This window comes from Camelus ferus, chromosome 6 (assembly GCF_009834535.1).
Source record: "Camelus ferus isolate YT-003-E chromosome 6, BCGSAC_Cfer_1.0, whole genome shotgun sequence".
Classification (NCBI taxonomy): domain Eukaryota; kingdom Metazoa; phylum Chordata; class Mammalia; order Artiodactyla; family Camelidae; genus Camelus; species Camelus ferus.
In genome coordinates, this window is record NC_045701.1 from 32,052,035 (window position 1) to 32,067,942 (window position 15,908).

At 48.1% G+C, this 15,908-nt stretch overlaps 1 protein-coding gene across 3 annotated transcripts; it reads right to left on the minus strand.

Annotated features, from left to right (window-relative positions):
- Nucleotides 1–6,752: 6,752 nt before the first annotated feature.
- SLC22A17 (solute carrier family 22 member 17) lies at nucleotides 6,753–15,786 on the minus strand. Of its 3 annotated transcripts, none has more exons than XM_032481723.1 (10): nucleotides 12,743–15,786; nucleotides 12,074–12,574; nucleotides 11,879–11,982; nucleotides 9,697–9,851; nucleotides 8,882–9,047; nucleotides 8,562–8,707; nucleotides 8,293–8,398; nucleotides 7,859–8,130; nucleotides 7,517–7,628; nucleotides 6,753–7,379 (listed from the first exon to the last, which is right to left on the minus strand). In XM_032481723.1, exons 2-10 carry the CDS (start codon nucleotides 12,473–12,475, stop codon nucleotides 7,091–7,093), a joined length of 1,752 nt encoding a protein of 583 aa, XP_032337614.1. In that variant the 5' UTR covers nucleotides 12,476–12,574; nucleotides 12,743–15,786; the 3' UTR covers nucleotides 6,753–7,090. The 3 variants fall into 3 exon arrangements, with proteins under 3 accessions (XP_032337614.1, XP_032337613.1, XP_032337615.1); XM_032481722.1 differs by having other exon boundaries at nucleotides 12,074–12,577; XM_032481724.1 differs by having other exon boundaries at nucleotides 7,913–8,130; nucleotides 12,074–12,577; nucleotides 12,743–14,244.
- Between the last annotated feature and the right edge of the window lie 122 nt (nucleotides 15,787–15,908).

Consider the following 15,908-nt stretch of genomic DNA (forward strand, 5'->3'; position numbering starts at 1 on the left):
AGCAGAATGAATCACTTCTATACTGAGGGCAAATTGTTCCTATCTCTGGTACTTCACGGTTTCATAACTCAAATAATTTCAACCCTGTTGCCCCACTTGCTCTTTGAGGGCATGGATTGTGCCTTTGTATGGCCTCACAGTGCTTGCTACTTCATAGGTGCTCAGAAGGTGATAATTCACCTTATCGGGTGGATCCCTTTATTCTGGGCCTGCTGATTCCTGTCGTTACAGGAATGAGATTTCCTACTTTACCTAGTAGTGATTTTAGAAGAAGTAGCATGGAAAGCAAGTTGCTTTCCTTGAGAAAGATTGGTTACTTTTCTATCATTTGTGATAAACTCCCTCTTAACCAAGGGATAGGAATGAGCTCAGTCTCATTCGGATTCTGTGGGAGGGAAGTGTCCTTAAGGAAGAGACTGGGGGAGCCTGCCTATGAGATTTCTCTGGAGTGAGAGTCTGAGTCAGAGATCCCTAGGACTATAGGTGGATACAAAATGAGGACAACCCAGTGCTTTCTCAGGATTTGCCCAACCTGACACCAGCACTAGAGAAAAGCAGTTCTTGGGCTTTTAAAATAATGTAACAGTTTCATTTTAAAAAATCAAAAAACAAACAGTTTGCTTTTATGTGGTTAAATGCATAGATAGCCTTTGTCAAATCATCTAATGTCAACCGTGCTAATTTCTCATGCCTCTTTCCCCTTCTTTGTGCCTATGGTAATCATTCAACAGACATTTACTGAATACTTACCAAGTACTGGGCACTGTTCTAGGTGCTAGAATTTGTTAAAGAAAAAGGAGTCACTAAGGACTTTAATTTTCTTTGCTGAAGAAAAGTCAGTTTGCCATACTTCTGACTCGCGTCCCACCAAAAAGCTCTATGGATTTTTTTCTTGAGATATAATTCACATACCATACAGTTTGTCTTTTAAGTGTGTAATTATAAAATTTGCCTTTTCGTGTACAATTCATTGGTATTTAGTAGATACATTTATAGTGAGTATTATTTATACATACATATTGTGTACATACATATATAGTAATCATCAGCATTACCTAACTTTAGAGCATTTTCATTTTCAACAAACAGAATCCCTGTTCCCATTAGCAACTGTTCCCAGTTTTCCCGTCCTCCCAGTCCCTAGCAACCACTAATTTACTTTATGTATGTATGAATATGTCCTTTCTGGGTATTTCATATAAATGGGATCATACAATATGTGGCTTTTTGTGTCTGACTTCTTTCACTTAGCATAATGTTTTCAAGATTCATTCATGTTGTAGCATCTATTGATATTCCATTCCTTTTTATAGCTGAATAATAAAATACTTCATTATACAGTTGACCCTTGAACCACACAGGTTTGAACTACGTGGGCCTACTTAAACATGGTTTTTTTTTCAGTAAATACGTACTACGTGGTCCATGGTAGGCTGAACCCACAGATGCAGAATCACAACACAGGGTGGACTGTAAAGTTCTTGTGGATTTTGAACTATGTGAAGGGTTAGCACTCCTAACCCTTGAGTTCAAGGGTCATCTGTATACATACACCACATTTTGTTTATCCATTCAGCAGTTGGTGGGTATTTGGGATGTTCCCATTTTTTGACTATTAGAAATAGTGCTACTGTGAACATCAGTGTACAAGTTTTTGAGTGACTACTTTTTCATTTCTCTTGGGCATATATTCATGTGCTTACTGGCCCTTTGTATATTTCCTCTGAAGCAATGTCATTCAGATCCTTTGCCTATTTTAAAATTGGGTCATGTGTGTTTTTTGTTGAGTTGTAAGGGTTCTTGATATATTCTGGATACTAGACCTTTGTCAGGTATATATGATATACAAATATATTTGTATTTGTATTATTGTATGTATTTCGTGGGTTGTTTTGTGTTTTGTGAAAATGGGTTGTTTTTTCACTTTCTTGATAGTATTCTTTGAAGAACAAAAGTCACAAAGATTTATGCCTGTGTTTCTCCTAAGAGGTTTATAGTTTTTGCTCTTATTTTAAGTCTTTGATCCATTTTGAATTAATTTTTGTGTATGATGTGAGATAGAGGTCCAATTTCATTCTTCTGCATGCAAATAATGCATTTGTCCCAGCACCATTTGTTAAAAAGGCTATTCTTTCCCCCATTGAATGATCTTGGCACCCTTGTTGAAAATCAATTGACTGTAAATGTGTGGGTTTATTCCAGGACTCTCAATTCTATTCCATTGATCTGTATGTCCTTATGCCGGTAACACACTGTCTTCATTACTGTAGTTTTATAAGTTTTGAAAGTGGGAAGTATAAGTCCTTCAGTTTTGCTCTTTTTCAAGATTGTTTTGCTATTCTGAGTCTTTGACATTTTTATATTAATTTTAAGGCAGGGGTGGGTATAGTTCAGAGGTAGAGTGGGTTCAATCCCCAGTACCTCCATTAAAAAAAATAAATCCAAACAATATATAATTTTTTAGAAATGCTTGAATTCTCTGTCAGAATCAGCTTGTCAGTTTCTGCAAAAAAAGATAGCTAAGATTTTAACAGGGATTACCTTGAATCTGTGGATCAATTTGGAGAGGACTGCATCTTAATATTAAGTCTTTCAGTCCCTGAACACAGTATGTCTTTCCATTTATTTAGGTTTTCTTGAATTTCTTTAAACATGTTTTGTAGTGTTCAGTGTACAAGACTTGCACTTCTTTTATTAAAGTTATTCCTAAGTATTTAGCGTTTTGCTATTTTAAATGGAATTCTTGCCTTAATTTCCCTTTCAGATTGTTCATTGCAGTTGTATAGAAATAGTTGATTTTGTATGTTGACCTTGTATCCTCGAAGTTCAGTTGTAAGTTTACTAACTTTGCTGAACTTGTTTGTTTAGTTCTAGTAGTTTTTTTTGTGGATTCCTTAGGATTCTTTCTATATAAGATCACATCACCTGCAAATACAGAGTTTTACATTGCCCTTTCTATTCTTGGTGCTTTTTATAGGCATATCTTGTTTTATTGGGCTTTGCTTTATTGCACTTTGCAGATACTGTATTTTTAACAAATTGAACGCTTGTGGCAACCCTGCATTGAATAAGACCATTGGTATCATGTCTCTGTGTCACATTTTGGTAATTCTCACAATATTTCAAACCCTCCACCAGCAAAAAGATTACAATTCACACTGAAGCTCAGATGATGATTAGCATTTTGTAGCAATAACTTTTTAAATTAAGGTATGTACATTGTTTTTTAGATAGAACGGTATGGCACGCTTAATAGACTACAGTACCATGTGAACATAAATTTTATATGCTCTGGGAAACCAAAAAATTTGTGTAACTTGCTTTAATGCAGTGATCTGGAACCGAGCTTGCAGTGCCTCCATGGTATGCCTGTGTTTCATTTTCTTGCCTCATTTCCCTGGCTAGAACCTCCAGTACAATGCTGAATAAAAGTGGCGAGTGCAGACATCTTTGTCTTGTTCCTGATCTTAGGAGAAATGTCTTTCATGATAAATATGATGTTAGCTGTGGGTTTCATAGGTGCCCTTTATTCCATGGATGTTTAGGACAAGCACTTGCTGTTCCCCGTGCACACCATGTTCTGTCGTGTCTCTAAGCTTTGCACTGTTTATTCTTCCTTTCTGTACCTGGCAAACTCAAGACTTTTCCTGTAAGATCCAATCCAAATATCTGAGCAGCTTTCCTTGACTGCCTCCAATAGAGTATACCCTGCCCTCCTCAGAGCTGCCTCAGCACTTTGTACATTTCTCTGCATTTGCCATATAGGATTGTAATTATTTACCTCTCAGTGTTCTGAGCTTCTGCAGGCCAGGAACATGCCCCCAGACCTGAGGCAGCACCAGACAGTAGTGGATGATCAGTAAAAATTGGCTGCATGGTAGCCAGGCTAGGTTGACAGTGAGGAACGGGAGTGGCTTTCACGTCACTTCATGTAACTTTTTAAGGTTAGATGTGTACCCCATATATCCTTTTAATTTTCCCCTCAATAATCCATTATGGTTCTTAGTTGTGAATCCAACTAAAACATTTCTAAAAACAATTCATGTTTCATCAGTACAACCTCTCCAAGGAAAGAAGACTTTTCCTCGTTTGCCTGAAAATGATCTCCAAGTTCCTGGGGTACTTTCTAAACTTAATATTACAGGATAAGTAATACTTTCCTTCATGATGTTTGGAATCTATCTGGTATGCAGTAAGAAGATTGCAGGCTCTCAGTTCTCAAGATCTGACTATTCTAATTACCAGTCAACTCATAAGTTACGTCCCCAAACTTCAGTCTCCCCATCTGTAAAAGCCTAAAAAATAATAACCATTTTTCAAGGGGTTATTGATGAGGATCCAATGAGGTCATGTGGTTGGTGAATTTTGGAGCAGTGGCCAAGATGCTAGTTGTAGCTACACACACTGACCTTTTCCACCTGGACCGTGAGTTGCTTGGGGATGAAGACTGTATTCTCCCTGTGCTTTGTTGATACTTCTCAAATGCTCCCATTCTTTTAGCCTTTAATGTGTTCGGTTGAAGTCAGAGAAGCTTGGTCTCTTTCCCCTACCCTCCTACAGGAGATGCTCTAGCTTTCTGAGTGTTTTTATTTTCCTTCCCTGGACCTTTATCCAGTGATGTGCGAAGAATGGGTTCATTGAAATGTCTCTTGACACCGTTCCCCACGGAGTGCTTTGGACAGTGCCATTTGCATGTAAGTAATTCCTTGGTTTTACATAGGTTCTTCCAAAAAGCCCAAGGGCTTTTTTGTTTACCATCCTGTTGGTTCTTACAGAATCTCTTGTTTTAATCACTGGCAATCTAAAGCTAAAAAGTCGACATTGGAGTCAGTTCAAACCCTTACAGACACTGATCTACAGAATGTGTGATGCAGAATGTCTAACTGTGAAGGAACTGTGGTGGAGTAGAAAGAGCAGCCAGAAGGCCCGGGTTTGAGTCCTGGCTGTGCCTCTTAATGGCAGTTCCTTCAGTTCCCTCATTTCCATTTCCTCAGTAGTTGAATATGATAAAACTAATAATGCCTATTTCAAGAGGCTGAGGAGATTAAATGAAAAAGATTCTTATGAGTCCTCCAGTAACATGATTATTTATTGAGAGCCTAGGAGCATGGCTTAGTTCATAGAGCTTTGGGCCTTGGACATGGACTGGCAGAGGGGAAGGAGATGGGAACACTGGTACTGCAAGAATCTGTGGGTAATGGGCCTCCTTTCTCTGAAAGAAGCTGGCCTCGGGACTTGGTTTCCCTAAGAACCCCTCTCTCTAGGACCACCTCCCCCTTTCCTATCTCCAGGCCTTTGCTCTCCCTATATCCTTTGTTCTTTTTACTTTTTTCTTTTTTGGTTGCTGGGGAGGTAATTAGGTTTATTTATTTTTTCATGGAGGTATGGGGATTGAACCCAGGACCTCATGCATGCTAAGCATGCACTCTACCACTGAGCTATACCCACCCCCCTCCCTATATCCTTTGAGTTGAGAGCACTGTACCTGTCTCCTGAGCCCTGCCTGAGGTCCTTCTGCCTCCCTGAGTCTCACCTCCTTCAGGAGGCAGCTTTTTGATGCTCCAGACCACTGACATCTCCCTCCCCATTAATATTCCCAGTGTTAGATGGATTTTAAACTCCTTGAAGGATGGCCCATGCCCTAAATATCCAGGATGGTACTGGTCTATAAATCAGGCACGGGAAACATTTGCCAAAAGGATTAACAAATAGTGATGACTTTTTGAACATCTATCGTGTCAGGCTTTGGTATTTCAAAATTGAGTTAGACAAAGTTCCTGTCCTTAAGGAGATTACCATCTAGTGGGGTAATTTAAGAGATACTTAAACAATATATTATCTTGTTTAACCTCATGGCAACCCTTGAAAGCTGGAAGTTAAGAGATTTGGCCAAAACAGTAAAGCCAGGCCAGAGCTAGCCTGAAAGGCAGGCCCTGGCACTGAGGTGGAGGGCCTAGTCTCCTACTGTCACCTCCTAGGTGACCTGAAGACTTGCTCCTTGCTTCCAAGGGTAGTGGGCAAAGACTGGAAGAGTTGAGAAGGTGGCCACAGTATGCATCCACAGAGCATTTCACCTCCAGATGTAATCATACCCCAGCTCTGTCACTCATTAACTTTGTAATCTCGGGCAGGTGACTGAGTCTCTCTGAGCATCAGTTTAGTCATTTGTAAAAGAATGCTGTAATGGGCATCCATAGTTTTCACCTTTACGACATCCAGTCCTACTTCCGCCAGCAGCGCTCCGGTGTCGCTCTCCCCTCCCCAGTTGTCTGTAATGGGGGTGGGGGTGGCATGATACCCAAGCTAGCCAGTGGATTGCTCTCTTGCCCTCTCTGGTTCCTGACCTTTTGTGACTAGTTATGCTTTTCCTTCTATTCTGTGAGCTCCCCACCACAACCTGCCCATCAAATCCCTCTAATAAGTTCCCTTTTTGTTTAAGTTCATTACAGTCAGTTATTATTGCTTGCAGAAAGAAAAAACTTTAATTGATCCAAACACCTACCTTGCAGTGTGGTAAGGATTAAATGATTCAATGAAGTTTGTAAAGTGCCTAGCCCGGTCCTAGCAGCATAGCAAGCAGTCAGTAAGGGGTGGTAGTTGTCTGTAAGTTAATGCTGGGGTGGAGATGAGAAGTGGGGAGGGAGGCAGGGCACAGGGAGGGGGAGGGAGATTGTTACTGGTTTGATTCCACTGAGAGAAACCTTCCCTCAGGAGACAGCCAGAAGGACAACAGAAGGGAGGGAAGTCCAGGCTATGGTATGCTCATGTATTCAAAATGTCTTTATTGAAACAGAATGATAGAGCAAGAAAGAATGAGGTCTGGGAGGATGTCTTTGGGCACAGGATGAAGCCCAGACCTAGTGGTAACAGCGTGGAGCTCTCTCCCTGTCCCTGACTCTTGCCAAGGAAGTGAACACAAAGCAGCAGGGAGGAGATGGGGGTGGGGCAGCCCTCTTTGATGCTGGCATGAGGTGCCTCTGAGCCTTCTGGGCAGCCCTGCCTTCCTCCCTCGGTCCTCCCAATCTCCTTGCCAGGGCCTTGTGCCACCTTTCTATATGGGCTAGCCTCCTGCCAGGTGCTCAGAGGCCACTCAGAGGGCAGGGTTGGGGGTGGCGAGCAGCGGGACGTGGTCACAGCGGTTGGGGGGTGGCTGCCGCAGCAGGGAAGGCCGGCGGCACAGCTCCCCATCCCGGAGCACCTCGGGCAGGAGCTTGCGCTTGGTCTCCGGCAGAAGCATGATGCTGAGGATGCAGAGGAGGGCACAGGCCGCCAGCACCACGTGCTGTAGGAAGGCTCCATGGCCCATGTGAAGGCGCTGGGCTGGGCCACTCAGCCCTCCAAGCGCCCCCAGTGCCATGATCAGGCCCAGACCTCGGCCCCTGGGAGAGATGGATGAGGCACTGAGCCTATAGCTGTGAGCCTCACCCCAACCCTTCACTGGCAGCCTCCTGCCTCCCTCGGGTTCTGTCGCCAGCTGGAGGCCTGGAGACTCCCCTGGCAGCACCCCTGCTCTCACCGGACAGTGGTAGGGATGACTTCGGCAGCAAGGAGGGTGCTGAGGATGCCAGCAGCTTGGGAGGAGAAGAGGCCAAGGACAGAAAAGGTGGTGATGGCGGCCTCGTTCAAATCTGGAGGACCAAGAGGGAATATGTGAATGGAGGTGGGGAGATCATGCTTGGCCTAGTCGCTGCCATCATCCCCTCTGATCCCTAGCCAGGTGGGTTCTGTGCATTCACTAATCAGTTGGGGGAACAGACAGGATTGTGCGGCCAAGGGGGAGGATTGTGGATCTGGGCAGGGTGTGATATTGACTTGGGAGGCCTGTGACAGAAACAGCGTCTGAGCCTGTCTGAGGCACCTCTGCTGGCTTTCCTTTGCTGAGCCCGCACTGTGGGGAAGGGAGGATGCTCACAATCCCACAGGCCCAGCAGGACCAGGGACGCAATGCCAGTGAGGGTCATCGAGAGAAGCAGGATGCCCCGGCGGCCAAATCGGTCCACGGTGACCCCCAGGAAGACGCAGGCTAGGGCCGCTGTGCCGCTGGCCAGCAGGGAGCACAGGTAGAAATCCGATGGGCTCCCTCCTCCTCCTACGGGCTGGTAGCAGTGGCGAATAGCGTGGGCAATAAAGCTGTCATACAGGGCGGGGAAACAAAGAAGAGTGTCTGAATCCCCATCTGCAGCTTTCTACAGCCCTGGCTGCCCACTGCAGGGGTCCTCAGGTTCTACCCCCCACCAACCAGCCCCTATCCCAGCTACTGGCCTGGCCCTTGGCTCAGACACCCAGGCTCACTTGGTGAAGCCCAGGATAAGCAGATTTTTCCAGATGTTGCGGTAGTTGAGGAGGGAAGCGAAGGAAAAGGAGGATGTTGCAGGGAGAGGGCAGGTGTTCTCCAGGTCTTGGGAGAGAGAGAGGAGCTGTCTGTTAGAAGGAACAGCTGAAGACCCAGGGTCTTCCCACATGGGTGGTGAAGACCCTGGGAGAAGGTGGCATAGCTACAACAGAGGGCACCCTCATGTGTGCACGTGAGGTATCTCACCTGTCGGGACCCTATTTCTTACCCTGCAGGGCCTCCTGGGCCTCTTCTCCCAGCATCTGCCCATGGGGCCGGTTCCGCTCAGCCAGGATCCTCAGCACAGACTGGGCCTCCTCAATCTGTCGCTTCACTATCAGCCACCGTGCGGACTCCAGAAACAGACCAGGCCAGCTAGGGGTGGGAAGTGGGGTGCACTGTGAGGCCTCCATCTCCTGACCCAGGACTGGGGTACTCCCACCTCTGAGGGGCTGGGGCTGGGGTAGGCTTGGATAGGGGGCTGTGGCTGGAGCCAGACTAGAGGTAGAGATGGGAATGGCCAGACAACAGGTGGAGGGTGATACTGACCCATAAAACAGGAAGAGGATGCAGGGAGCCGTGATCATTCGCTGCAGAAATCGCCAGTCCTTAGAGACTAGGGCCAGGCCCAGGAACAGGAAGTGTCCCCCCACCCCCACCAGTTCCCCTGCCAGGGCCACCCGAAGCCTCTGGGTTGGGTCGCACAGCTCCAGGCCTGGAGATACAGCAGGGACAGGGAGGAGAGGCCAGGGAAGAAGAAGGCGTGGGAGAGGAGAGAGGGAGGGAAGAGGACAGAGAGCGAGGTCAGACTCTCTGAGTGGAGGCTGCAGCCATCGCCTCCCACAGACTAACCTCTAAGGCAAAGAGTGGAGAGATTGTTCATTCCTCTCTCCTCTCCTACAAACCCGGGAGGGCTCGAGGGTCAGAGTCCCTGGTAGGTGGTCAGCATTCCCAGTTTACAGGCTCTTTCACATCAGACCTCTTACTTGGCCTTCATACCAACCCTTGTTCAAGGTCATACAGTTACTCAGGATTTCATTTTCTTGAGGAGGTGGTAGCTAGGCTTATTTATGTTTTTTTTTTTGTTTTTTTTGTCATTTTAAAAATAAGACTCATTCCTTAACAGCAGTAAGTCTAGGGCAAGAGGGGCCTTAAAGATCGTGGTGGGAGAGGGGTGTGGAGAGAAGCAAGACCCCTGGATCCTTCAAAGGCCTGGGCAGAAAGACAGCTGAGATTTTGAACAGCTGAAATCTGGGGCTGAAAAAGGGACTGCGGGGATCCTAGGGAGCAGTGTTAATGGCCTGATGATACAGACAGGTGGGCATGAGCCCCAAGGGAAGGAGTTCTGGGAGGGTACCACTTACGCATCAGGTAGACACCAAGGTCAACGCCAGCAAGCAGAAAGCCCAGGAGGAATCGGAGGGCCATGACACCTGTGGAGGAGCCTGCAGCAGCCCCTCCTACTCCACAGGGGCCCACCAGCCCCAAGGTCAGCAGCACGATCCCACGACGACCAAACCTGGAAAGCAGGGAGGGCCTCTGGTCACCCAGACTCCCTGGGGGAGGAGATGCTGAGGCTAGAGAAAATAGGAAAGGATGGGGACCATGGGTTGGCTACTGGGCACAGGGGCATGGCTATGGTTCTGTTGGGGTGGGACCATAGACTCTTAGGTGGGGCTGTTGGTCAGAGATGAGGGCATTTCTCCATGGAAGTGAGACCAATCAGAGGGGATGGGATATTGTTTAGGGCACTTGGGACCATTGGTCCTTGGGGATAGACCTATTGGTCAGTGGGAACAGAGCTTGTCTTGCTCAGAGTGATCAGAGGAGATGAGGGCAGTATAAGGGGTTTGAGCTATTGATCTATGGAGGTATGCCATTGGCCACTTGTCCATGGAGATAGTATTGGTCAGTAAAGATGGAGCTCTTGATCTTAGGGGACTGAGTAGATTTTGGGGGTTAAAGCCATTGTTCCATGGGATTGAGGCATGGGTCTATGAATCCATAGGGATGGTCAATGGGGATGGGGCTGCTGACCAGAAAATGGAGCCACTCATCCATGGGAATGGAGCTATTAATCCATGGGGCAGTACTATTCATCAGTGGGGATGAGCACTGATCTTTGAAGATTGGACAGCTGATCTTTGAGGATGGAGCCATTGATTCATGGGGTAGGGATCTCAGTCCATATGGATGGGATTATTGGCCAATAGGGATGAATCTATTAATCCATAGAGATAATCGGTAAGAGTGGGGTCACAGACCAGAGGAGATGAGATTATTGGCCAATGATGTTGGTCACTGGCTATGAGTCAGTGAGGACAGGGTAACTGATCCTTGGAGGTCAGGCTATTGATTTAGGGGGGAATAAGACCACTGATCTATGGGGAGTAGACTGGGGTCACTGGGCATTGGGAAAGGGGCACTGATCCATGAGAGTGAAGCTACTGACCCAATAGGCTGGGGCCATGTTTTCATGGGGCACAGCTTATTGGTTAATGAAGCTAAGGCTACTAAATTTAGGAGAATTATGGGTCTTTGGGGATGAGGCTGTTATTCTACAGGAATGATGCTACTGGTGTGTGGGAATGAGGCCACTAATACATGACAGATAGGCTATTGACCTGTGGGTTTAGGATCATTTGCCCTCAGGGTTGTGTGACTGTTGGGAAGTGAGAAGAGGTATTGACTTTAGGGAACTGGATTATTGAATGTTGTGTTGCCTTCAATCCCTGGAAGTTGAACTGTAAAACCATTTGGATGGGATGGTAGATCAGTGGAGGTGGAGCACCTGGTTAGTGGTGATGATGTCTAGAATCAGAGGAGATGGAAGTTTTGATCCCCGGGAAGAGCTATTGGCTAGTGGGGATGGGCTGTTTGTCTTTGAGATGAGGCCACTGATTCTTGGAAATAGGGCTTTTGATCTGAGAGCACTGAAGATCCATGAGGATGGGGCTGTTAATCTTGGGGGTAGTGTGCTATTGTAGTCACTAATCCATGGGAGTTGAAATATTGACCCCCATGAGGGTAGTCACTTGTTTGTAGAGTTGAACTATTGGTCAGTGGGAATGGGGCTATTGATATTTAGAAATTAACAATGATCTTTAGGAATGAGGCTACTGAGATGGAGCTAATAGTCCATGTGGATAGGGCCCTTAGCAGGGATGAATCTTAATATATGAAGATGGTGAGGGAGGTGGTTAGTGGTGATAGGGACAATAGAGGAGGAGCTAGGACTTTTGATATGTGGATATAGGGTTTTTGGTCAGCAGGGATGGGGCTACTGTCTTTGGAGATGAGGCCACTGATCCATGGATACAGGGATTGGGAGTGGTGGAAAAGATACTCTGTTGTGTTAAAGAGGTCTGGAAAGAGTATTTCTTGATGAGGGGTGAAGTTGAGACAGGGATGGGGCTGCGTATCACTGAACAGAAGAAATCCAGAGAACGCTGCAGAGTCCACCGAATCCTCTTCAGCCTCTTGCGAAGGCTAGCTGCCTCCGCTAGCTTCCCTAGCACCCCCTCCTCTCTACTCGCCAGCCCTCACCTGTCGGCTGGGTAGCCCAGGAACAGGTAGCCAGAAGCAAAGCCCAAGATGAAGAGGATCTGCTCCAGGATCACCTGCCAGCCCAGGTCACACACCAGATCCCACTGGGGACGTGAGAGGGATGGAAAGAGTGTGAGGCCCCTCGTTGGTCGCTCTCGGCCCGCCCCCAGACCCGTGGCCCACTGTTCTGCTCACCTGGCCGATGGCGTTGGTGGTGAGCACGGGCAGGCCATTATAGTCCCAGTCCTTGAGGCAGTGGTTGAAGTCTGGCGGGGCGAAGCCGCTGCACGAGGGGTCCGTACTGGTGGCGACGACGCGGCTGGCGGCGCTGGCTGCTAAGGCCGCGCTGACGCCGCTGGCGTTGGGGGTCTGCTCCCAGCCAGAAGTGTTGGGGGGGAAGGCCCCGTAGTGGCAATGCAGCGGGGGCGCCAGCGTGAAGATGGGGTCCGAGGCCAAGCCCAGGGCCACGAAGAGCACGGGCAGGCAGCAGAGGCCGAGCTGCAGCTGCTGGCCGCCGCCCAGCGCCCCCACTTGGGCGAGCAGCGCCTCGAAGCTGAGGGGGCCGGGGGGCACGGCCAGCGACAGGCTGCTGCCCATCCCGTCGCCGCCCGCGTCGCCCTCCCCCTCCCGCTCGCGTTCGCGCTCCCGCTCACCCTGCAGCTGTTCCGTGGGCACCGCATCTCCAAGGGTCCCGACCTGCTGTGGAGGGTGGGGGCAGAAGAAGGGTTAAGCGGAGAAAACCGCAGAGTAAGGGAAGAGCGCGATCGGGAGGAAGGCGGCGGGGAATGCGCGGGAGGAAAATGCCAGGCGCTTGGCGGAGGTGCGGGGAGATGATGGCGTAGCCCCCAGGGCCCGGACACTTACTCCATTGGGGCTGGGGGTGATCTCTACAGTGCTGTCGATTTTGCTGCCGCCCCCGCCATTGGGCTCGGGGGTCCCGGTGGCCACCCGGGGAGCCAGCTTGCCGACCGCAGGGGCCCTGCGGGCCCACACCGAAAGGATGCGCTGTCCTCTGGCCCAGTGGCGCGCCCGGTGCCCGGACACAGAAGCCAGAGAGACCCCGCTCTGCAGCTCTGCAGCCGCGGGCGCCTCCTTCGTCTCTGCGATCTATGCGCTGCTTTCCCCTCCCCTTCCTCCAGACTCTCCTCCCCTTCCCACGTCAGCAGAACCTTCGGTCCAGACTCTTCGTCAGAGAGAGAAAGGGGGGCCAGGGCCCAGGGGAGGGAGAGGATGGGGCTCAGTCTCTGTTCCCTGGGTCTGCAGGCCATTGCAGTAGAGAGGAAAAAAATGCTTAAGGATAGTAGATCCCAGGCAGAGGCCAGCAATTCTTCCTTTGCTTCCAATTCTTCCTCCTCACCATTCACCCATCCAATCATCCATCCATCCATCCATCCATCCATCCATCCATCCACTCATTCATCAATAAAATGTGTCTGCTGTGTGACTGGCCTTGTGCTAGGCTTTGGGGATAACAGTATGGACAAGACCCACCTTGGAGTACTTACTGGGGAGATGGGTGGATATACTGGAAATTACGCTATAGGGCATCCATATGGTGGACTGGGTTGGGCGTTGCATTCAGCCTTAGCTTTAGTCCTCTAGAAGACCACTTTTCTTGTTTCATCACTCCTACCCTGGCTGAGTCTCCATCATTTCTCAACAGCATTTGGCACTGTTGACCACCCCTTCCTCGAAACACTTTCTTCCTTGGCTGCTAAGTCCCACACTCTCCCTGGTTTTTTCTCTTGCTCCCTTTTTCTCCATCACAGGCTCATCCTCTTCCTTTTCGCCATCGTTCAGTGTCTGCGATCTTCAGAGGCTTGATCCTAGGCCCTCTTCTGATCTCTGTTCTACCTCAGGATCTCACCTGTGCCCATGGCTGCAATCATGCTCAGTATGAACAGTATGAACCAATACAAACCTGATTCCCAGGTTTACATCTCCAGCTCCCACCTCTCTTCTGAGTCCCAGATCTATGAAGCCATCTCTTATTTGACCTCTTACCTTGGATGACTCACAGGGACCTCAAACTCAATATGTACAAAACCAAACTCATGGTCTTCCCTTGTAACCTGCTTGTCTTCTAATGCTTCTTTCCTCAGTGAATGGCACCCTTGTCATCCAATTGTGGCCAGATGCTCAGGCTACAGCCCTTAGAGCACCCTCTTCTTTACCTCCATGTCAAATCCTTTATAATGTCCTGTCCATTTTACTTCCTATATAGTTCTCAGATATTCTGCTTCTCTCCATCTCTACCACCACTAGTCAAGCTACCTGTTGTACGGACTGCTTTAGCCTAACTCTTAACCAGTGATCTGCATCTGCTTTGTATCCATCTCTTTCCCTCATCTGTTATTCATAGTGCAGAAGCAGTGATCTTTTCAAAATGCAGATCTGTGTATGTCCCTTTTGTACTTAGCAGCCTTCAATGTCTTCCCACCATCATGGTAAATGCTAATATCCTAGACACCTCATATGTGGTCCCATGCTCTCTGCAGCTCCACCTCACTTCTCTCCCTAAACTCTCTGCACTCCAGCCACACTCATATTCTTTCAGTTTTTTCCAGGGCCACAGGGCCCTTGCTTTATGCCTAGAAGGCTTCTCTTCCTCCTTAGTCAAGTCCTCCTCATCCTTCAGCTGTCAGCTCAAGCATATTTGTCTCAGAGAAACCTTCCCTAACTCCTTGAATTGCTACTCAAAATGTGATTTACAAACCAGCAGCACCCACATCACCTGGGCGCTTATTAGAAATGCAGAGAGTCTGCATTTTAGCTCAATCCTCAGGCGTATGTACATTTAAGTTAGAGATGCACTTCTCTAAGAGATTCGATACCTAATAGGTACTTTATTCTTTAATCTCAGATAAAGGCCGGAAAGGAGTGTCCTGGCAGTCTCAGCTAGGTAATGCATTCTCTCTTCTTGCCACTGAACCACACTTCTACTTTGTCTCCTCTATTCAGAAATTTTCCAAATGTGGGAAACTCTTCTGATGCAATAAGTAGCCTCCCCCTACTTTTCCTCCCCCAACTCATTTCACCATCTCTTCAGGATTTACTTTGGTGCTGTCACAGCCAACATTCCTTGGGGATTTGTTTGTGTCCTTGTATCTGTCCTGGAATTATCATCCCTTTGAATGGTGCTGGGCTGTTCACATGCATTATCTTGTTTTAGGGCCTCACAACAACCCTGGGAGATCATTATGCTCATCCTTATCCTCATATTAAAGATGAAACTAGGACTCAGAGGGACTGACAGGGTTTACCTGCAGACGCAGATACATGGAGACTTGCACTGAGACCTCTGCCTCTAATTCCAGGCTGATCTTTTAAAATTCTTCCTAGAAAATGATGGAGGATGGTCCCTATTACCAGTCTTCAGTGAATTTTGGTGGCCCCAGAATCAGGAAATGAGTTCCCTTTGGAGAGTGAAGTGGCCTCCAGGCAAATGCATGGGGGCAGGCCAAGGGACTAAGACTGTGATTGAATTTGGAGGTGCCTCCACTGTGCCAGTCGCTGTGCCAGGGAAGTATCTTGGGAAAGCGGAACTGAAGCAATGGATCTGTGGCTTAGACGTCTTCCCTTGTGGAAATGGCTAGAGGAACCACACTGCTCATCAAGTTCACCAAGCCCTGAGGACTCTGGACTTCCAACACCCTCAGCTCCTCTAAATGATGGTATGTCCAGATAAATGGTCAGCAGGAAAGGGGAGTTTAAGGGGCTAGACTTTCTTAGGTTAACCTAAGGGAGAGGGTGCCCAGACCACCAGTTCTCTCCAGTTGATCGGAGCTGTCGTATGGCACCAAGCTGAAGACAGTTGGGGTGACCTCTTCAGCATGGCACCATCAAGGCTCCCGTGGCCAACCTCTCCACATGTGCATTTCTCTAATCACAGCACCTGACAATGAGGTCTTGGAGGAGAGGGCTTGGTCTGTAGTCAGGGTCTGCCTCCCTGGAATGTGACTTCTCAGACTCTTCTTGGTTCGCACATCCTCAGGGTCTCGGCACATCCATCATCCTGTTTTTTTCCATT